General features: G+C 35.8%; 1 protein-coding gene across 5 annotated transcripts; it reads left to right on the top strand.

The window, feature by feature from the left end:
• The first annotated feature begins 641 nt into the window (after positions 1 to 641).
• On the top strand, positions 642 to 22,394 carry LOC107747412 (kinesin-like protein KIF16B). 5 transcript variants are annotated; one of them, XM_016561890.1, is made up of 32 exons: positions 642 to 962; positions 2,221 to 2,290; positions 2,379 to 2,492; positions 3,323 to 3,439; positions 3,605 to 3,702; positions 4,013 to 4,122; positions 4,960 to 5,102; positions 5,284 to 5,452; positions 5,577 to 5,708; positions 6,096 to 6,271; positions 6,773 to 6,838; positions 7,081 to 7,140; positions 7,235 to 7,354; positions 7,512 to 7,563; positions 8,608 to 8,745; positions 8,863 to 8,945; positions 9,026 to 9,114; positions 10,523 to 10,555; positions 10,900 to 10,953; positions 11,760 to 11,961; positions 13,255 to 13,478; positions 14,391 to 14,775; positions 15,706 to 15,966; positions 17,134 to 17,471; positions 19,179 to 19,337; positions 19,463 to 19,568; positions 20,613 to 20,654; positions 20,997 to 21,041; positions 21,129 to 21,251; positions 21,398 to 21,487; positions 21,999 to 22,082; positions 22,163 to 22,394. In XM_016561890.1, the coding sequence occupies exons 1-32, from the start codon at positions 916 to 918 to the stop codon at positions 22,322 to 22,324; spliced, it is 4,092 nt and encodes a 1,363-aa protein (XP_016417376.1). In that variant the 5' UTR covers positions 642 to 915; the 3' UTR covers positions 22,325 to 22,394. The 5 variants fall into 5 exon arrangements, with proteins under 5 accessions (XP_016417376.1, XP_016417378.1, XP_016417377.1 ...); XM_016561892.1 differs by lacking the exon at positions 10,523 to 10,555; XM_016561891.1 differs by lacking the exon at positions 20,613 to 20,654 and having other exon boundaries at positions 14,391 to 14,805.
• The last annotated feature ends 1,627 nt before the right edge of the window (positions 22,395 to 24,021 follow it).

The raw sequence follows: 24,021 nt of genomic DNA, 5'->3' as shown, positions 1-24,021 counted from the left end.
TTACGTCATATTTGTATTATTATACCAGGTATTTTTGTCCTAATATACATTAATTGATTTACATTGATATATTCATGACATTGTTCCCGGCAGGATCCACATTGTTGCCAAGTCCGCAGTTTTCCCGCGGCATTGGGCTGCTTTAACACCGTTGTCGCGGGTTGTTTTTCATGCCCCTAAAATGCGAATTTAACCAATGGAACCATGCCAAAAAACGTGTATGTTACCTCCCCAGAACGCGGGGGTTTACCTGGGGACCCCCCTCGAAACGCGATTGGGCTAGTTTTGGGTAGCAATTGGGAAGGTTTTGTTGGGAAAACCTGGCAACCCTGATAATGCATGATGATTCCAGGCCTGCAGGCGGAAGTGTCGCGTCTGCTGTGTGTTCTGTATCCCGCGCTACTGCCAGCAAAGAGCAGACGCTGTGACTCACTCCGGGAAAATAACACGAACTTAACCAATGGAACCATGCCAAAAAACGTGTATGTTACCTCCCCAGAACGCGGGGGTTTACCTGGGGACCCCCCTCGAAACGCGATTGGGCTAGTTTTGGGTAGCAATTGGGAAGGTTTTGTTGGGAAAACCTGGCAACCCTGATAATGCATGATGATTCCAGGCCTGCAGGCGGAAGTGTCGCGTCTGCTGTGTGTTCTGTATCCCGCGCTACTGCCAGCAAAGAGCAGACGCTGTGAATCACTCCGGGAAAATAACACGAACTGAACAACAGCGTCCCGGACAAATTCATCTTCTTTCATGATGACTGTTGAGTGAACACTAGACGAGCGCCATCAGCTGCTCTCACGGACACAGTCACATCCTCCGGAGCCGCTCAGAGCTGTGTCAGTCACCTATGAGAACTGACTGACTGACTGTGTGTCTGTGTGTGTGTGTGGTTCTGGTCCTCAGGGATGTGTCATGGCATCGGTTCGGGTGGCAGTGAGGGTCCGGCCCATGAACAGACGGTGAGTGGGTCTTAAACACACAAATAAACCAATAAACAAACACGTAAACATGTGCGCGTGAATGATGTCGCAACAGCTGCGGAGTGAAATGCATAAACATGACATACACGTAAAATATTAGCAATAAGCGTGTCTTAATATTCTGTTTATTTGGAAGGTTGTCATGACGCAGGTCAGATACGAACCTGGCTCTCCCTGAGCTGACAGTTACCCGCTGCGCCATGGGTCTGACCGCATCTTTGGCACGTTCGTTGAAGTCAGCATCTCCATAATGCTGTCTATTTAGTTAGCTAGGTGTGGTGTGGTACTGGAGTCTAATTAAAAGAACCAAACAGATCAAAAGTGAACCGGATGAAAAATGCCTTTTTTGATTTTATACTGTTCCTGGTCTTGAAAGTGGATTCAGATCTCTTTTTGTCCATTTTAGTTGGGGTCTCAGTCCCGTTTGTCCTTTGTTTTTTTGGATCCTGGACCAAATATTTATTATCATAATATCTGATTATCATCATAATATTATACATCTGAATTTGATAATGATAATAATTATTATTATTATATTACTAGGCATCATAATTTGTTATATTTATATTATTATTATTAGTAATAATAATAATACATTTAAAATGACTGTAATGTGAATAAAATAACAATATACAAATATTGTAATAATTTTTTGCCTTTAATTTGCAGCATATAATGATTTTAATGAATGTTTTACAGTAATGGGAATGTCACCATGACATCATCCATGAGTGTAATAAGAATTATAAACATGCTTTAAAGTAAGGCTGAGAATTTGTGGGACTATATGCACACAAACCTGTGTGTATATATTTAGCATATAGCTTGTGTAGCTTCTGTATGACTGTCAAAACAGTCAAAAACTACATTTTTCTGTTCATTCCCGTGTCTGATTCAGATTTTATATACCTAATAAAATTGATATAAAAAATACTAATACTGAGACCCAAAATTAATTTTTCACTTGAAATATTTTTTGCTCTAATTGTTACGCTGATTACTTGTATTGTAATGAAAAAAAAAAAAAACTTGTGGTCTCAATCTGCTTTCCAACTTAAACAGCTCATAAAAGCATCAGGTCGAAAATAGACGCCTAGTTTGATCTGTTGATTGGTCTAAATTAAATCGTCTCCCTCGAGAGTAAATGCTTATGGACTATGGATTTACAGTGTGCGTGAATAATAAGTGAAGTGCATAAATATATATTTTATTCATGTATTATTGATTTTTGGCACAGGGAGAAAGACCTGTCTGCCAAATGCATCATCGAAATGGAAGGCAACAAAACCACCATCACCAACTTAAAAGTATGTTGCATTGAATGTCACTAAATGAAAGAGTTCCACAGATGAAATGACAATTTTTGATCTAATTCTTGTGCTATTTTTATATCAGATACCAGATGGAGTGACTGGAGACTCTGTAAGGGAGAGAGCAAAGACTTTCACATATGATTTCTCTTACGACTCTTCGGACTGTAAAAATGCTAGCTTTGTCTCACAAGAGAAGGTCAGTGGAAATATGAACAGCGCAGGCTGTCTAATGAAGATTGCATACGTTTTTTCATTTGCAGTCGGTAGTTTGTTAAGTAGTTGTAAGATATGTATTTGCTCTTAAATTGCTTGATTTAAAAAAAGAATAATAAATATTAATAAATGAAATATTAATATAATAAATGCTACACAGAGACTTATTTTTTATAATGCAAGCAAACAGTTGTGAATTTACTATTCACTTCAATTCTAACAACTTTTTAGCTATTAAAGTTTAAGTCAGAGATTGTTGAATGCAATGCAAGTCGTTTTGAATAAACAAATGCATAAATATAAAAGAAATCTTGTCTTAATGTTCACTTGCTTGCGAGATTAAGTTTAACTCCATGACTTAATGGCTCAATAAATATCTTCATGCTTTTCACAATGCAATATCATTCAAATATAGTGTGAACATTTGATAATAATTAGAGCATGTTTGTAGAGGAATTATTTATTTTATTTAAAAACTCCAGCACCATTTGTGTATAATAATGTAATCAGATCTCATTAGGAGCTAATCCTCTTAGCGTTTGTGTTCAGAAAGGTTTGTTACTCAATGCTCAGACGTAATAACAAGTTAGGGGTGTTGTGTTAGATAGTAAAAACGAAAATATTGGTATCCAGGGCTGGTTTCCCAGAAGCAGATTAAATCAAATCCTGATCTTAAAGGGATTGTAAATGCACAGCTGTTATTAACAGTACATTTGAGCTCATATCTTGACTTTATGATTAACTTTTAGCTTTTTCAGGTGCTTATATAAATACTCTAATGTCACAGGCATGATGTGTTGTGTGTGATTCCAGGTGTTTAAGGATCTGGGCACTGATGTATTAAAGGCAGCATTTGAAGGATATAATGCCTGCATCTTTGCTTACGGCCAGACTGGATCAGGGAAGTCACACACCATGATGGGCATCCCTGTAAGCTTTTTTATTAATACAGGTGTTTTCTTTTTCCAAAACCACAGTTGAGGCTTGTTCTGTAATTTCAAACATACTTTAGTAAATCTCTGAGGCGTTTGATTTTTCACCCTCGACTGCTTGTAGCTGAATATTGGCTCTGAATCATGACTTGCTGTGCCGTAGGGTGACGTCGGGCTGATCCCACGGATCTGTGAAGGATTATTCAGCCGAATTTCAGGAATGACTCGGAGAGATGAAGCCTCTTTCCGTACAGAGGTCAGGTGAGTTGAGTTCAGAAGTCATATGTGAAAATCCTGCAGTATTCGAGAGCTAAAGAATGATAGTCAAATGGTGAAGTGCATCATCTTTCTGCACCAAATAGGGGTAGCAAACAGAATTGCATAAAAGTCTTCAATCAGTTCCCGTCACAAACGTACACATTTATTGGTTGAGCCTGATTCCAGTTCCATTTGGTGCTGCTAGTAGCACAGAAAATTTTTTTCTTCACATGTACATCTTCAAAGTAAAGGTCTGTTGCAGTATGCATACTCAGGGGGAAAAAAACTGCTAAAACCGTCATATTTTGCACAGCTATTTGGAGATTTACAACGAACGGGTGCGGGACTTGTTAAGGAGAAAGATGGCAAAGACGTATAACCTCAGAGTCAGAGAGCATCCTAAAGAGGGACCCTATGTAGAAGGTAAGAGCCTGACTTCAAACATCTCTGCAAATCAATACATAAGATAAACATTGTCACCGTAAAAAATTTCAGTAGTTCTCATACAAATGTCACAGCAAAAACAAAGATGATATATAAATAACACCCCTCCAATTAAAAAATTAAACATGAATTATTATATATATATATATATATATATATATATATTGCAACATTGTGTAAGTATTGCAATATTATGTAAATATTGAGTAAATAATAAGTAAATAATGCAATATTAAGTAAATAACATTTACTTAATATTGCAATATTGACTCATTATTTACTTAATCTTGCAGTAATTACTCATTTAGTAAATATTGCAATATTATGTAAACATTATGTAAATATTGTAATATTAAGTACACTTTGAATAAATATAGTAATATTAAGTAAATATTAAGTAAATATTGTAATATTAAGTACCGGTGAATATTGCAGTATTTCGTAAATATTGAGTAAATATTGCAATATTTATTCAATTTATATTTACTTAATCTTGCAATATTATGTAAACATTATGTTAATATTGTAATATTAAGTAAATATTCTAATATTAAGTACCAGTGAATATTACAGTATTACGTAAATATTGAGTAAATATTGCAAGATTAATTAAATAATATTTACTTAATATTGCAGTATTGTGTAATAATCCATGTAAACATTATATACATATTTTGAGTAAATATTGCAGTGTTATTTAAACATCAAATAAATATTATGTTAACATAAAATAAATATTGTGTATAAAACACTTTGATGTTCCATTTAAAGGTGTCTGCATAAACACTCTTATAAACACTTCCTCTTTGATCTCAGACCTGTCGAAGCACCTCGTGCAGAACTATAGTGATGTGGAGGAGCTGATGGAGGCGGGAAACATCAACCGCACGACTGCCAGCACCGGCATGAACGACGCAAGTAGCCGCTCACACGCCATCTTCACCATCAACTTCACACAGGTGATTGTAAAGCATTACAGATGTATCTACACCTGTGTTATTGCCGTTGAATGTGGATTTGCAAGAGCTGAACCAGCTGAGGGATCCATGATGTCATCAAAAGAGATGCAAAATACTTTTACTAGTAAGTAATGTTAAAAGGATAATATCATACAGTTTGTTATTATTCCCTTCTTCTCAGGCTAAGTTTGATGCTGTGATGCCGAGTGAGACAGTCAGTAAGATTCACCTGGTGGACCTGGCAGGAAGTGAGAGGGCCGATGCCACAGGGGCCACGGGTGTCCGGCTCAAAGAGGGCGGCAATATCAACAAGTCACTGGTCACTCTGGGAAATGTCATCTCCGCTTTAGGTGAGAGGCACTGTTGTGCTCTGCCACACTTCTTATTGTCTTGTTCCGAATTCTTTAGAACTCTTGTGTAGAGACTGAGTAAAATTTTATCTCAGTATTCTGATGGCTCCTTCTGTCTCTGTAGCCGATCTGTCACAGGAAGGAGGGAACAGTCATTTGAAGAAGAAGCAGGTGTTTGTTCCTTACAGAGACTCAGTGCTCACGTGGCTCCTGAAGGACAGTCTGGGAGGAAACTCAAAGACCATCATGATCGCTAGTGAGTGAGGAAACATGTGACGCTCATGTGTTGTTTTGGCTGGATCTATGAAGTTAAATAACACTTATGTAATTCGTACAGACAACGGCTTGAAGGAAGGAAAATAATGAACTTTTACTTGATGGTTAAACCACTTTTTTATTCGTTTTTACTTGATGGAGTCATTAAATTAAAAAAATATGTAATATATGAAATGAATACAGAGATTACATTTCTAGAAACTAGAAAGTGATTTGATGTTGATTTTTTTAAATATTTAAAAATAAACTATTTTGTCATTTACCCAGGTACCTTTTTTAGTTTTGCTGTAAGATTTTGGTTAAAAAATGTTTTGTGCAGTGCGTATTTTGAAGGAATATGCGTGAGATCTAAAATATTTTTGTCCAGCTATATCGCCTGCGGACGTCAACTACGGCGAGACACTGAGCACGCTGCGCTATGCTAACCGTGCCAAAAACATTATCAACAAACCCACGATTAATGAAGATTCCAACGTTAGACTCATACGAGAACTGCGGGCAGAGATCGCTCGGCTGAAAGCGCTGCTTGCGCAGGGAAATCAGGTCTGAACGTGAATTTGACAATTGTTGTTTATCCTAAAATATTATATGCCTTTTAAGCCTATGTATAATAATCTTTAATCTTATTTTCTTATCTAAGTATTAGTTTTAATAGATTTGTACACTTGCTTTTAGAGTTGTGGAGCTGCTTCATAGCTGAAATTAGTTTTGCAACATTGACACAGTTATTGAACTGAATTGAATCAATATTGAAGTGATTTAAGCTGAGTAAGGATTCTTTCTGTTGTCTTCTGTTGAGCTGCTTCTAGCTGCATTTTGAACTCGTTTCATAATTGAACTTTACACAGTTATTGAATTAAACTGAATCAACACTATTATTTTTTTAGAGCTGCTTTACAGCAGAATTTGAATTAGTTTGAAGAAGTTTGCATCATTGATTCTGTTATTTTTCTGTTTATTACATTTGAAGCAATCTATATCGTATAAAGCACTATATAAATAAAGATGACATGACTTGGCTGTTATATTTTGTGTGATTTTCAGATAGCGCTGCTCGATTCCCCCACAGCGTTAAGTATGGAGGAGGAACTGCACCATAATGAAGCCAGGGTAACATACACCCTTTCATAATCACATAACAACAGCTCTTGTACACTCTCCTCTCCGCTGATCCAGTTGCACTGAATAAGCTGTTTCTAAAGCTACTCATTTTCATACACTGAAGCCCATAATGTGCTAAACAGCAGGGATTTGTTTGCTAAATGTTTGCTAATAAATGCTGTGTGAAATTCCAGAGATTAATTTAAATGTTGGTTATGGCACACAGCCGCATGCATGTTTTTCTGTCGCAGGTGTTGGAGCTGACCAAGGAATGGACGAACAAATGGAACGAAACGCAGAACATCCTGAAGGTTTGTCACCGTCTGTCAGACCAGCGTCTTATTTTTATCGCCTCGTTCACAGAGCCAGGCTTTGAGTGTGTGTTTTGGCATGTGTGTTGAACAGGAGGAAACTCTGGCTCTGAGGAAGGAGGGAATCGGAGTGATCCTGGACTCAGAGCTGCCTCATCTCATCGGGATTGATGATGATCTGCTCAGCACTGGCATCATTCTCTATCATTTAAAGGTAATGAACATACGCCAGTGTTCATCACAGTACAGGTGGTGAAGAGGGAGATGCCGCTACAGCTGAATGAATTCATTTAACTTATTTTTTTTGTTTCATGTGATTGTATTATATTAGTTTACTGTAGCGCATGATTGGTTTGTGTGTGTGTTTGCAGGAGGGAAGGACATACGTTGGCCGTGATGATGCCACTAATGAACAGGACATCAGTGAGTTTATTGACAGAACTCTCTCTCTCTCCATCTGTTCAGTTATTGTTTGATTCAGTCCCAATACACAAACTTGGTAATAATAATAATAAGCATTTATAATGCCATAATTTATTCACCATATATTTTCTAGAATTATCTTATTAATTAAATGTCTACAGGTGCATCTCAAAAAATTTGAATATCGTGACTTTTATCGACAACTTTTTTTCACGATATTCAAATTTTTTGAGATGCACTTGTATAATATATGATTTTGTTATTATTGTAAATATTTTTTAAAATGTCATTTCAAAACGTGGACATTTAGTTGTGCTGTTTGACGAAATTAATTTTATTAATGTTAATTACTTTTATAATGTTACTGGTAGTTTAGTTGAGGACAATGATATAAATAATCAGGATTAATCATGTAATTGTTTTCTCACAAAACGTGTCTCTTTGAATTGCATTTTTAAGGTAAATTCTCCTTCCTGTCAGTACAATTTAAATTCCATGCAACCTCATGTGTATGATGATGCATTTATGGGTAATTGATGCTAAACATGAAATCAAAAACAGTGCATCAGTTATATGCATTTCTTTGAATTCTATTTGAATTCTGTTCTTAAAGTGATAGTTTACCAAAAAAATTACATTTCTATCATTTATTCACCCTCATGTTGTTCCAAACCTACAGTATATGGCTTTCTTAATTTCTCAAAATATCTTCTTTTATGTTCCACAGAAGAAAGTCAGTCATACAATCATACAGAACGACATGAATAAATGTAAAGGATGAATAAATTTGGTCTGATCTATCTCTTTAAATTAATATTCAAATTACAGTGCTTCATCCTGTTTGTTTCTTAATTCAAATTCAGGAATTGAAAGGAATTTGGATTGCCATTTTCAGTTCAATTTCAACTTAGATTTCAAAATCACAACCCTCAGTTCCAATTCCAGCTTGAGAACTGAATTTGAATTGAAATCTTTGCCTGACCCTAACCCAGATTTTGCTAGTACTATCAGTCATAAAGATATTTTCTCTCTTTCTCTTTGCAGTTCTTCATGGTCTGGGTCTGGAGAGTGAGCACTGTCTGATTGAGAACCAGAATGGAGCGGTCACTCTAATTCCTCTGAATGACGCTCAGTGTTCAGTCAATGGAGTTCAGATCACTGAGCCCTGTCCGCTCAACCAAGGTCACATATATACCTTTCTAGAAAAATGTCATCTTTTTTACTGAATAAGCAATATGAATGCAGTTTTATGCAAAGCTGATTAAACTGTAGATTTATTTGTACATTTGTGTTTCTCAGGTGCTGTCATTCTCCTCGGCAGAACCAATATGTTCAGATTCAATCATCCCAAAGAGGCGGCTAAACTTCGAGAAAAGAGAAAGGTGAGAGGAATTAATATGTGAAGCTTCAGCATCAAACACATGACATGTTTGTTAATATATCTGCTCTTCCTGTTCTCCAGAGCGGCCTCCTCACCAGTCTGAGCTTATCCATGTCTGATCTGTCCAAATCCTGTGAAAGCCTCTCTACAGTCATGCTGTATAACCCTGGGTAAGCCTCCGCGTGTGTGTGCTTGTACGTGTGCGACAGAGCGAGTGGTTTCCTCTTCCTCAGCCCTCCTCCCTCTTTTCCTTCCCAGGAGCCTCCTCTTTCCTTCTCTCTTCATGCCCGGTACTGCTGATGCCCAGTGCATTAAAACAGCTGACAGAAAACTTTAATTCAAGCCCTGCTTGCCAGATCCTCAGTGATCCTTCCCAAAAACAGCCAAATAGGGATGCACGATATATCAGTGACCATACTGGTATTGACCAGTGTAGGATAAAGCAGTAGTAGTTTTCTAAATGTATGAATTGGCCAAATATACAATAATGACCACACTAATAATTTCAGTTGTGAAAGGCAGATCATAATTAAATTTGGTATATACACCTACACCACCATTAAAAGTTTCAGTTTGGTTAAGTGTTTTTTTAGTCAGCAAGAATGCATTAAACTGATCAAAAGTGACATTAAAGAAATTTAGACTGTTACAAAATAGTTCTATTTAATTAAAATAAATGTTTCTTGAGCAGCAAATCAGCATATTAGATTGATTTCTGAAGGATCATGTGACACTGAAGACAATGTAATGATGCTGAAACTTTATTTTAAAATATATTCAAATTAAAATCAGTTATTTTAAATTGTAATAATATTTTGCAATATTAATGTATTTTTGATCAAATAAAAGCAGCATTGGTGATTTATTTCAAAACATTAAAAAATCTTACTGGCCCAAACTTTTGAACATTAGTGTACTTGGAGTTTGTTTAATCTAATTTATGGCCCGTGGTTTGTTTAAGCCATTATTGGATGAAAATAATATTAGTTTTTACAGTTTAAACAATGCTTTTTTCTGTGACAGGTCTCAAGAGTGCTGAACAGATTTTCGTCATTTTTGCTGTACATTGTAACATATTAATGCCTAAATCTGAGCATGTATACTTTTAGGTTTTAGGTTTACATAAAAAAAAAAAGTCTGAACCAAACAGATTTATAGTATCAGCTATAAAAAATTTTATATCGATGCATCCCTTATAAACAACCGAATGCATGTTGGCTTTTTGCATGGTCACATTAATAGAAGATTGCACAGTAAAAATGAGTTTTATGAAGGTTTTGTTGGTGAGGTTTGGATCTGTGATCATGCATGTGGAAACTGAGTAAAACCCTTGACAGTTGTGTTGTCATGACTGATCATGATCCTGGGCAGTGACCTACTACACCAACTACATGTCATGAATGAACACCAAACACTCAACTAAGTGGATTTTTTATTATTTTATTTTATTTTAAATTAGTTAAAGTTGTTCACACAAGAATTGTCTTAAATTATCCTTAAAAATGATTCAGACTAATAGTCTGGATTTGTGCAGCAGTATTTGGTAACATTTCCTTTTTCTGAACTTCTTCATGGCAGTCTCTTCACTGAAAAGGGTCCCATCTTTCTCAGGTAGAACCAAAGCACAGCTAGTGTTCTCGTGTTAACTGTTGTGTTTTTATATACATATTAATGTCAGTATTTGTAAGTTCAGTCTCTCCAATTCTTGTTCATCATGCTTGTTGAGAAGCACTTCATCATCATCATCATAACACTTTAGTTGAACGCGTGTCTCCATCTCTTTTATTTAAAGTTGTGTATTCTGCAGCACTTGCTTGTAGTTGCAGCGCATGCTCAGTGCTGGTAATAATGCAAACCCTCATCCCATGCGCTGGTGTGAGTTTGCTGTGGTTTGTGTGTGTGTGTGTGTGTGTGTGTGTGTTTAAGGTGGAAACTAATTGTCTTATATGTTCCAGACTAGAGTTTGAAAGGCAGCAAAGAGAAGAACTGGAAAAACTGGAAAATAAAAGGTGTGTCATATGATTTATCAAACATTAATATATGCAAAATACTTGTGACACATGTATTTGAGATAAAGCAGTCCTGTCCACTAATTTACATTTATGATTTTATCTAAATCCGCTTATGCAAATACACAAAATTATCCAAAGCAAGCTGCGTAAATTATTAACATTTTTTGGAATTTAACTACAATAATAAATCTAATATGTGACCCTGGACCACAAAACCAGTCATAAGGGTTAGTTTTTTTAAAATTTAGATTTATACATCATATGAAAGCTGAATAAATAAGCTTTCCATTGATGTAGGGTTTGTTAGGATAGGACAATATTTGGCCGAGATACAACTATTTGAAAATCTGGAATCTGAGGGTGAAAAAAATCTAAATATTGAGAAAATCGCCTTTAAAGTTGTCCAAATGAAGTTCTTAGCAATGCATATTACTAATCAAAAATTAAGTTTTAATGTATTTACGGTAGGAAATTTACAAAATATCTTCATGGAACATGATCTTTTCTTAATATCGTAATTATTTTTGGCATAAATGAAAAATCGATCATTTTGACCCATACTATGTATTGTTGGCTATTGCTACAAATATACCTGTGTGACTTATGACTGGTTTTGCGCTCCAGGGTCACAATAATAATTAATAATAAATAAGTGATTTGTAAAATAATTGTATTTACAAAGACTATTACACAATATATATAATAATGATCTAATAATGTATATTCAATTATGTAAATCAATTTAAAATGAATTAATTTTGGACCTAATCACAGTTCTTTCCTTTGTTTTGTTGCTGGTCCAGGCGGCTGATCAAGGAGATGGAGGAGAAGCAGAAGTGTGAGAAGGCGGAGCTTGAGCGCATGCAGCAGGAGGTGGAGTCTCAGAGGAAGGAGTCTGAGCAGGTGCAGCTGCGCATCCGCAGACAGGAGGAGAGCCTGCACAGACACAGTCAGGACATCGAGAGCCGCCTCCGAGACTTGATCGCTGAGAAAGAGAAATTTCAGGTCAGACTGCTGATCAGCAAGTAGTCCATTTTAATGGTCGTCAGCAGTGTTGGGGAAAGTTACTTTTAAAAGTAATGCATTACAATATTGCGTTACTCCCTAAAAAAGTAACTAATTACGTTACTTAGTTACTTTTTATGGAAAGTAATGCGTTACGCTACTTTTGCGTTATTTTTTAAATCTGGGCAGGGCTTGCTTGTTTGCTTTAATATAAAAAAGTTCTTCTTTTACAAATGTAAAAGCCCTTTCACAACAAAAGTGAAATGGATACGCCTCAGGCTGAAGGAAATGTAAATTCATGTCTGTACAGTAGAGGGCGCAGGTCAAACAAATTGCATGAAGAATATGACTCAGAAGAAGAAAGTTCAACACTATTCAGCCATAACTAAAATTTGTGTCATTTTTGGTTGAATTGGATCATCGAATGTCAGTAGCAAAGACAAAATGGGATTAAATAAAGGATATTTGTCTTATTTTACATATTTAATTATTGCAGGTTTGTATAATATTCTGAGTTTGCATTTGACTGTTTTTATTCATTTTGAGGAATACTGAATCTGTTTTTGTGCAATGTAAATGCATGTTCATATTTAGTCTAGAAATACAGTAACATCACGGTGCACACAGCGCCTCTGCACTTACTCCCAATTTCTCACAACAAGACAACACGAGAGCCGTCAGTCAATACATGGGAAACAAAGTAACTTGCGTTAAAGTTAAAGGGGTGGTTCACTGTTTTTTTTTCTAGGCTTGATTGTGTTTATGGGGTGCAGTCTAACGTGTTAATGCTTCATTTTTTAAAAATTCATTATTTTTCACATAAAAGGATTATTTACCTTTAATCCACACCGATCTGTGAGCAACATTACACACTAACTAACATTAAAAAAGTGAAATCGCAATCAACCACCCCTTTAATTAACTCAGATGTTTCCTTCTATATTAAAAAGTAATGCGTTACTTTACTAGTTACTTTAAAAAAAAGTAATCTGATTACATAACTCGCGTTACTAGTAATGCATTACCCCCAACACTGGTATTAAAATCAAGACAATGATATTTTATTGTCATAATGCTGTAATTGTTCTGTTTTTCTTTTTTTTGTGCTGATAAAATCATAAAATGTATTTCTCCACATGGCGCTTCATAACATTTATTTCTGCACAGTAGTTTATAATAGGGTTTGTTTTTGACAAATTTTCAAAAACAAAGAGCCAAAATCAAAACAATTTTCTTCAAAACCTTCTTTTGACTTAGATACTTTTTTTATATGCTACTGTCTATTGTGTTCAGGAGGAGAGACACAGAGAGCAGAAGGAACAGGAACAGCAGAAGCAGAAGAGACTGCAGCCGAAGCAGAAGCTGGAGGAGGAGGAGGTGCAGGAGGAGGATCTGGAGGAGGATGAAAAGGCTCAGGCCCAGCGAGAGCGAGCAGAACAAAACGAGCTCTTTCGTGAGCTGGAGCGGCTCAAACGAGAACGTGAGGAGCAGGCCGTCAAACTCCAGCTGGAACGCAGGTGAAAATGTCAATGTTATTTATCTGTTGTTAACGCTTGACATAGAAAATATGATGAGTCTCAGTAATACATATTAGTGTGAAATCAATCCGGAGTTCCGGACTAACTTGCAGATAGATTTTTTTTAAATTTAAATTTAAAAATTGTTTAAATATTTTTTTAACTTTACAATAATAAAACAAATAATAATATTATTAGTAAAAATGATTTAATTTATAGATTTTTTTTAATTAAATAATTATTTTAATTAAATTTAAATAATTAAAATAAATACTTAATTACTTTAAAATGTTAATTATTATATCAAAATATACTAAATTATAATATAGTAGTTAAAATAATACTAATTGAAATTAACATTAATAATTATTAATAAAATAATTGTATGTAATTATTATTGTATATTTATTAAAACAGATACATATACAGTATACATATACATGCATACATACATACACACACACACACACACACACACACACACACCCACACACACACTTGCATTTGTGGTTTACGGGGTCTCTCCATAGGCGTAATGGTTTTTATACTGTACAAACTGTATTTTCTATCGGCCTACATCAACCCTACACCTAAACCTACCCTTTACAGGAAACTGGCAATTTTTGAATTTCATAAAACACCATGTAGTATATATTTTTTAACCCTTTTGGTTTACGGGGACACAGGAAGTGTCCTCATAAACCATGTTTACGTTGTATGGTATGTGTCATTATACACATAGTTATAAATATGCAATAAATTTATATTGTAATTATATATTATAAATATATTAAGATTGTATTATAAATATTAGATATATATTTAGATAACTTATATATTAATATCTGTATGGAGATATAGCTCTATGCGTACGTTTGAAACCATGTCAAAATGAATGTCTTGAACATCAAGGCGTCTGGAGGAGCGAGAGAAGGAGCAGCTGAGTCTGGTTGGGCGTCTGGAGGAGCAGCTGAGGGAGCGCAGCGAGGAGGCGGCCGCCCTGCTCACGCCGGATGAAGCGCGCAGACTGGAGGAGGAGAGACGGACACTCACCGAGCTCAGGGAGGAGCTGCTCAGAGCCAAGGAGGCGCGGATCGATGGAGAGGAGGAGGGCGGGGAGGAGGCCCGGAGGAGCGCGCAGGCACGCTACCAACATTTCAAGCAGATGCAGGTGGAGGAGCTGAGTTTGCTGGAGGAGTCACTGATCCAGCAGAAGGACCGGCTGGAACGGGAGGTGGCCCATGAGTGCACGTCACTCGGCCTGCTGATGCACACTCACAAGGACAAACAGAGACAGGTACAGGGGTCCTTGTGTCAGAAAACTGAGGTGGGGAGGTATTTTAGTTGTTTGTATATCCACTGCACTTAAATAATATTGTGGTGTTCATTTTGAAATTAATATTTTCGTTTAAAATGTACCAAGTTAGAAGAAACAATCTTTTGAGATGATTCTTTTTAGTGAATCAAAGCATGTGCAGTGCATCCTGTGTAGGCCAATTCATGAACCAAGGATTCTTTTGAGATGATTCTTTTTAGTGAATCTCTAACATACAGCGTATTCTGTTTCACAAACAAATGACTCTTCTGAGATTATTCATTTTAGTGAATCAGAAACATATAGAAGGACGGGTGTAGTCTGATTCAGAAACACATGATTCTTTTTAGTGAATCAAAACATGATGCAGAGCGACCTGTGTAGGCCAATTCACGAACAAAAGACTCTATTAAACTGGTTCTTTATAGTGAATCTGTAACATACAACAGTACTGGTGTAATTCTGATTCACAAACTTTTCTGAGATGATTCTTTTTAGTTAATCTAAAAATTATGCAGCACAACCTCACCTGTGTAGCCTAATTCATGAACTATTGACTCTTTTGATACTATTTAGTTAATTGAACCATAATACAGCAAGTATTTTTTTTTAAATGGTCCTTTTTAGTGAATCTATCACATCCATCAGGACCAATATAGTCTATTTAACAAATGACTCTTATGAGTCGGATAGTTCAATAAGTTATGAATAGTTCAGTAAGACAAATTGCCGGTTTGAATTAGTGAATTCGAAAAACTAAATAATTTAAAGCATTAGCAGAGAGAGAATTTCTTTCAGATGTGAGAAAAATGGACATAATAACTGAAAGTAACCAAAAGAATTGTAATGGAATCAATATGAGGATGAAAATTGAATCAAGACTCTGGTGATTCACTTTTCTCGTCCTTTCAGGTCCGTGATATGATGGAGCGTGGTGTTCAGGACGTGTCCTCTCTGGGTCAGGAGGAGGTTCTGATCCAGCAGGCCGAGCACAGTCTGCAGTTTAAAGAGAGGCAGCTCCAGTCTCTCCGTGAGAAACATCTCCCTGCTGTCTCAGAGGAGCGACAGAGAGCCATCGAGCTCCTGGAGAGAGTTAGAGGAGGGACAGGGTCTCCTGGTTTAGACGGAAGTCCAGAAGATATGGACAAAGAGCTGGACGAGACTCTATATCAGGTAAAACTCTGTTCAGTCAGATGGTCTCTTCCTCTCTTAAGTGGACGGCACTTGGATTAGTAGTAGCATCTTACAAATACTTATGTATCTCGCTTTTATCCAGGGTTCCTACGCAGTTTGTAAAAGTATGAATTTCCAGGTCTGGAAAAGTATGGAAAAAAGAAAGCAGAGTATGAAAAATTATTTGCATTTCCAGACTTTTGCCACTATTTCCTATAATAGAAATAATATTATAATAAATATAATACATTTATCATACAAGAAGTGTGTTTTCTTGGCAGCTGTTTAATGATTCTTTAGTGATTGACAAACATGATGACTGAATGAATTCAAGGTGCATTATTTCATTATGCAAAAATGCAGGTTATAGGTGTTTTGGGTTTCTTCTCACGATATTACAAAGTCTCTAAAGGGATTTTTGCACAAATTTCTGTGTGCGCACGAGAAACCATTAAACGTAGCAAATAGGATGATGCTCACTGAGTCACCTATTGCACCATCAGCCCATTTCGCGGTGTGGTGTCTTGGCCGCCACACAGTATGAGTTAACGTAGACTTAAGGCCTTGAAATAAGACATACTGCCCTAAAGAGAGCCAAATTTTGAAAACTTTTTTACAGTACCAGTCTTTTTTAGACCCTTGAGCTTGGCATATAGGACAATGCACACAACCGTATTATGCCATCAGACCATTTCGTGTCATGGTTTCTCCACCGTGTGTTAAAGTGGACAGTAGGCCTTTTGCATCCAATTCATGTGCATCCATGCTCTCATTTTCTCCATAGTAAGATGGCAGTGACACACAAAGGAAATAGGTGATAGTATATGTAAAACTAGAAATTTTAATGCGTAAAAACGCAAAAAAAATTCCCATGCGCATGTGATTAGTTTCTCAAGGGAGCAAAAAATTTTCTTTTTTTAAGGGGCTCTGTATGTTGTCACTTCGAGAAAATCAGTGAATAAACCCCTGAGAAAATAAAAATATTTACAGATGACCATACTATATACCAAATATAAATCTGAAAATAATGCTCCTTTTATGTTAAATATGGTTTGAAGATCTACTGAAAGGTTTGGAAATTTGAGTCTGGAAAAGCATGGAATTTTGAAATGGAAAATGTGTAGGAACCCTGTTTATCCAACTTTATCCGTCTGTTTTTCTCTGCAGGTAGAGAAGGAGTTGGAGGAGAAGGAGGAGCGTTTGTCTCAGTACAGTATGAGCACCGAGCAGCTGCAGCAGCTCCAGCAGTCGTACGAGTTCACGGCAAACGTGGCCCGTCAGGAGGAGAAGGTTCGCAGGAAGGAGAAGGAGATCCTGGAGTGGAAGCAGAAACAGCAGCGGGAGGCTCTGGAGCAGGCGGTCGCACGCTTGGAGAGGAAACACTCCGCTTACCGCAGGAGCCTCAGTCTGGAGCCGGATGCTGAAGGGCCCAGAAAGAGGTCACAGTCTGCTTTAGGACAGAGCACTTCCAGGTTTACAGGAACACAAGACCTGGACCAGGACAGGTGTGTAGTTGTTTTTTAGGAGGACACTAGCACAGGGGTTCCCCTTGTGAGGGATAAATATAAAGGCAGCTGGATATTTCTATGAAAAAATACATATTAATACTGTTTGAGACAATAATTAAGGTATGGTAAAAAGGTCATTAATCCCATTTGGAATATGCCAGATGGCTCACAAAAAATTACAAACAATAATTCACATAAATAAATATAAATATAAAAACCTAAAAATGCACCCAAACAATATGCAAATATGAGAATATAGTCAAATTAATTGTGATATTATTCATATCTATAAGTATCAAGATAAATATATTTTTTGTATATACTTGTATGCAAGTATAAGAACATCCTAAAATTGAATATTAGTGATATTATAAAAACAATTAAATCAAATAATTGTTTCCAAAATTAAACAATTGGCTTTTACAAGGTCTTTATATGATTATTTTGGAAAAGATTTACTTTTTATTAAATTGACAACGTACCTGTGATTGACACTTACATTTTTTCATAAAGATTTTTACTTTAGAAAAATATTTAAAAAGCAAATTATAAGTAAAATAAACTAAATAATGTATTAATCATTTACAATAATTAATGTTTTAGTCTTCACCAGAAAGCGCAATGAAATGCTATTCTCTATGCTAAAATCTATTGTTGAACACATTATATTTCATTAATATCCTAAGTGCTCACTTTAACAGCCCTAAAATAAATGTAGTTAACCCATGTGCGTCAATTAAAAAAAGTTACACATAGGTCCATAGTGGACAAAAATGTCCATGTCAAAAAACAATAACAATAAACTGTCATAAAAATTTGAAGCTTGGGAGCACAGAGTTAAGTTTGGTCTCATTTTAAAGAAGACCCATGGCAGTTTATTGTTGAAGTAAAAAAAGGTTCAAACGTGAAACCAAAAAAAAAGTTCTAGATGTTTAGGTTTATGAAAAATGATTTATGAACGATGTTTTATATAAAATATATATTTTATGAAACATGTTGAACTCTATACCTGCTAGAAAATCAAAGCCATAAATCTAAACAAGTTGTATTCCAAATTTGAGGTTGATATCTCAAAAAATGAGCTTTCAGTAAGATTTTGTTTGGGCGCAGTACCAAATTTTCCCCATTTCCGCCAGCAAAACTCTGCTGGTGACACAGTGGTTGGATTTGTGATTTGCAGTAGAGTTTTTCTCTCTCAAATATTACAAGAACACACACGCACACACACACAATTTTTTTTTTGTATGACACACATACAAACCACACTATGTCATCCATACCAACACACCCACACAATTATAGCTGCATTATTTATCCAATTGGCTCTATAATATGCAGAAGCAGGTTTCAATGGGGACATTTTTGTCCTTAAGGTCCTGAGAGGAACAATTTTTTGTACCTAGTGCAAAACAGATTTATTAAAGGAAATGGAAGTGAAATAGTAAAATTCCAAAAAAAATACACACCTGTGCCAAAATTTATGCAGTTGGCAATAACACAGGCAAAATTATCAAAAAAAACTAAACTGAAAAGGACAAAAATGTCCAAAAGGTCGCACAAGGGTTAAATAAATAAATGAAAAATCTCTCAAATGTTTTGCGGACCCCAGAACCCCCTTGTGGCCCCTGGGCATCCCTGGATTTGACTGTGATAAATCTCGAGCCGCTTTGCTGAGTCTTTTCTTTTGCTCTGGATGTTTCTCAGGATGGAGCGAGAGATTGCGCAGCTGAAGCAGAGGATCAGTGAGAGTGAAGGAAGCGTGCGGAGTCTCAGTGTGAGCGGGGAAGAAAAAAACAATGTGAACCAGTCGCCCATCAGCCCCATACAGACCTTCCCGACTGTCCTGTCCATAGGAGACGAGAGGTACACACACCACAGCTGCCTTCACTGCTGCTTAACGCTCTCAAAGAAGCAGCTTGAAATGAAGATTTGGGGATTTTGTCAGTATGTAATTTAATTTGTGGCTGAACTGCTCATTTCACTCTCAGGATGAATGCGTATATTGAAGAAGAGGTGCAGCGTAGGCTGCAACAACTGAACCTGCTGAACAGAGAGAATAACAACACACTCTCACTGTCTTCAGACTCACTGCAGGTATAAAGCTACAGCTAACACACGCACTCACTGTAAACCGCAGCACCCACAGACAACATCAAATCAAACCCGTTTACTTGCATAGATCCAGAAATATTCTTTGCATTTGAAATAAATAGTGTGTTGTAAATAGAGTTTTGCTTTTTAAAACATAGGTACATATCAGTGTTGTCATTGTTAATGAAAATGATTAAGTGTGGTTAAATGTCCCTTACAGACCCTCCCATGAATTGAATTCTTAATTCAAATAATAAAATCTTTCATTGAATTAAAGCTGAAATAAAATATTAAATCAAATTAAAGCTAAAAAGAAAAAGAAAAAAAAATGACAAAAGCACATAATGGTATATGATATTAGAATGATATTAGTAAAATTAAAATAAAAACTAGAAATGTAAACAAATAAAAGCTAATTTAAAATTTGAACAAATACTATATTATATAAATAATACTAAAATAACAATGTTACATGTCATCCTGGAATATTTTTTACTTTTACTTGTTTATTTACCACTGTTTTCTTCAGAAAATCTAGTCATTTCTGCCAGAGTAACTGAGACGACAGAGAAAAATAATATTATTAACCAATAATAAACTATTATTACCAGTAAAATTTTATTATTTTCCACTAAATATTCTGTCTCACTCAAGAATACTTTACCATACAGAAGTGAAATATGACGTCTTTAAATTGTAGACCATAACATCATGTTCTTACTATCATTATACTACTATAAACATACACATTATTGTAAAAATCCTTTTCTCTTTGGATTGAATGCAAACTATTGGTAAAATTTGTGAAACTTAAAAAGCAAGCCCAAACTGCGCTGAATCTGCTCCTTTTTTTTTTTTTTTTTTGCATTTTCTGTGTTGATTTCAGCTAAAAACCACAATTAAATTAGCCAAACTGTTTTCTGAGAGATTCTGTGTGGGCTTGCTAAAGAGGAGAAAACGGTTTAATGTTACCCTAGTCATGCACAAGAGACACATTAAAACCCACAGAATTGTTTCTGGCATCAACAAAGTTGTTTAACTCTGCAGGAGGAGGAGCAGGATAGTGAGGGTAGCTCTGTTTTTTATGAGGTAAGCACAGGCCTCAGCCAATCAGCACCAGCTGAGCGCACGGTGATTTGCATGATCAAGCCTTAATTTGCATACCTCTCACAATCTCTGATATCAGTAGATTGGGTCTTTCCTCTGCGGTTTTTCTTCCTTGGAAGCATGCAGCCTGCCCACCGATGTCTTGCATCAATGCATTTCTCCTTTTGCTGTAATCAAACTGTTTTTTTTTTTTTGCTACCTCACTGATGGGAAATGACAAACAAGTGCTTGCTTGACCCCCTTAAATCAGCTGCTAGTAATTGAGACTGTTAAAGTTGTGTTAGTTGTTATATGACCCTAATAAAATGTGTTTTAATCTCTCAGGACAACGATAAAAAACCCATCGATCTACGCAAACTGAAATACGAGGTACTCTTTTGTATGTTTAGGGAATGTTTTTTTATTAGCACTTCAAATGAGGACGTTTTCTGACCATAATTTCCCATCTTTCCACAGCGGCTGGTGTCGATTCCTCTGGAACCCAGTGCAGAGAGTCTTAAAGATCCGGTGAAGATCAGTATTCCCCGTTACATCCTATGCGGTCAGGGAAAAGATGAACACTTTGAGTTCGAAGTCAAGGTTTGTCTGCATTTTATACAATCACTGCATTATCTGTGAGAATGACTTAATTGACCGTGTGGTGACCGCCAGTAAAAAAAAAATTAAAAAAGTGTCTGAATGGTCAGCTTTGATGTTTGAGATTCGGGCTTTTGTCCTGTGTGCAGATCACTGTTTTGGATGAAACGTGGACGGTGTTTAGAAGATACAGTCGTTTTCGGGAGATGCACAAATCTCTGAAGCTGAAATATCCAGAGGTATGACTTACATAGAAACAACTGTGACGCAACTAGTTGAACATGACGCTAGTAACACTAAGGTTATGGGTTCGATTCCCAGAGAATGCACAAACTAATGAAATGTATCAGAATGCATTGTAAGTTGCTTTGGATAAATGTAAACATTTCAAATCAAATTTATTCATATTTATTTCTTTTTTTTATTTAATTTTTGCTTTATTTACATGCAATTAAAATTTATTCATGCATAAGTTTCTCATGCATAAATGTAAAATTCATCAAACTCATTCATGTAACCGGTCAATTTTTCAGTATTTTTTTTAAAAATACTTAATTTTTTTATAAATATTTAACCCCCCAAAAATTTTTTAACACCATCAAATAAGGTTTTGCATTAATTTCATGCAAATTGTCATGTTTTTTTTGTTTGTCCCACTTAATTTTGTGGTGAAATATGACCTGGATGTTTTTGTGAGATTCACCCTACTATGGCATATTAGATATTTTAAAATTTTGAATCTTGTTTTAGCTTGCGGCTTTGGACTTCCCTCCCAAAAAGATTTTTGGAAACCGAGACGAGAGAATGGTTGCGGAGCGCCGGAATCTGCTGGAGGTAATCAGATGTGTTTCCAATCCATCACTTTTGAACGAGAAACCTCTGAAGATGCTGATGATGTCATTGTGTTTTCCCAGCAATACCTGCGGAACTTCTTCCGCGTGATGATGTCACCCTCCTCCTCTTCTCCTCTGAGAACAGACGAGTTTGGACTACACCTCTCAAAACACACCGTGTGCAGCATCTCTCCTTTCTTTAAGAAGGGAGTGTTTGACTACAGCAGTCACGGGACGGGCTGATACACACACACACACACACACACACACACACACACTAGTACAAAAAACACTAATTTACATAAATACAAACTAAGACAAAAACATTTCACCTTAAAATCAAAAGGAAAAATTATATAAAAGAAATTATATTATGCATAAAGAAAATCAAGCCTGATTTTGGAACCATAAAGATTTTTGCATTGCGACATTATTTTCATGGCAATTAAGCAAATTTTTCCAAATCAAATTCTCGTAATATTATACATTTTGAGTTTTTATTTCTGAGGTTTTGCGTAGTTGTGGTTCTCATAGTTATACAGATTTTTAAAAAATTCTGTATTCAAGTTAAAAATATTTTTTTATTATTATTATTATTATTATTATTATTGTAAGAAAAGTAGCATAAATAAAAAAAAAACAGTAGTACAACAATTCTGCCATGATGGATAAATTCTTTAAAATGTAAATAAAATATTATTGTTGCCATGAAAATAATATCATAATGGAAAAAATACTATGAATACAAAAATAGGCTTTTTTTTCTTTATACTTTCAGGTGAAATATGACCTGGATTCATTCAGACACTAATGAACTCGCTCAGGAAAGTTTGAAATCAAGAGCAGGAATGGTAGAAATAATAGGAAGAAAAGGATCCAAATTAGATGTAAATAATTTTGTTGAGCCTTGTTGGCATTGAGCTTTAAACACTTCAAAGAATAGGAAATCTGGACATTTATTTTGACAACAGATGGTCACTGTGTCCTGCTCCAAACGTTTTGTGTTTACATCGAGGACCATGAAGCCTGTTTCTGTGGACAGACAGGACGTCCTGTAGCTGCTACTTGGGTTTGTGATTCATTTTAAATCATGTACATGTTTAAGTTGCTGCGTATAATGAATCTCCACTACTTTAGTCTGGATTCAGATGATGTAATGAGAACGGCAGCCTGTTAATGGCTCCGATCCATATGTACTCCAGATTAAATGAATTACAGCAAATCTGTACTAATATATCCATGATACTCGGGCTAACATTGAGCAGTTTTGTTGTTGTTGTTTTTTATAACCACTAAGAGGTCAAAGCTCACAAAATAGCACATGAAGTGTGAGCTAATGTCTTCCCGAAAAAAAAAAAGATTGCTGTTGATTCAAAATTACTGTCATACTCATTGCCCTGGATGCAGTTTAAGTAGAATATGCTGTAATAACATGACTATTGATAACTATTGAACTCTTAACGATTCATTTTCAGCACTATGAAGCCATGTGTATATGCAGAATGTGTATGTAAATGTATTGTACACTTGATCTGTACAGGGGAGCTTGTTCTCATGATGTCTGGAGGAAAGGGATATACTGCTATATTAGCCGTTGAACACTAGAACGCTTGTTTTCTCTAAAAGAGTACTGAGAGTAAGATGTATACATTTTTAAAACACTATTTTCATTTGCTTTTTGATTTCTGAGAACTGAATGTAATCATTTGTGAATTGTGAGCAACATGATTTGGTAACTCAGTTTTAGAGAGTAACATGAATTGTTTAGCACCATATTAAAATCATTGTTTATTTATGTTGGAGTACATTGTCAAAAGAAGCTTTTGCAAAAATACAGTTTGTTGATGGAACGTTCGTGTGTAATCATGTTCATGTAAGTAAAGCAGATCCGGAGTTGATTTGAGGATAAAACTTCTTCCTGTCCTAGGGTTTTTCATTGG

The sequence above is a fragment of the Sinocyclocheilus rhinocerous genome, unplaced genomic scaffold, assembly GCF_001515625.1.
Source record: "Sinocyclocheilus rhinocerous isolate Xijiao unplaced genomic scaffold, SAMN03320098_v1.1 scaffold229, whole genome shotgun sequence".
Taxonomy (NCBI): Eukaryota; Metazoa; Chordata; class Actinopteri; order Cypriniformes; family Cyprinidae; genus Sinocyclocheilus; species Sinocyclocheilus rhinocerous.
Note: the sequence above shows the minus strand (reverse complement) of the source record. Positions and strands in the feature narration are given on the sequence as shown.

Excerpts from the sequence above, each read along its gene's own strand:
- LOC107747412 (XM_016561890.1), top strand. The coding sequence starts at position 916 with ATGGCATCGGTTCGGGTGGCAGTGAGGGTCCGGCCCATGAACAGACG. Across the intron at positions 8,946-9,025 it reads AACTTCGAGAAAAGAGAAAG|AGCGGCCTCCTCACCAGTCT; the intron begins GTGAGAGGAATT and ends CCTGTTCTCCAG. Across the intron at positions 22,083-22,162 it reads AGCGCCGGAATCTGCTGGAG|CAATACCTGCGGAACTTCTT; the intron begins GTAATCAGATGT and ends GTGTTTTCCCAG.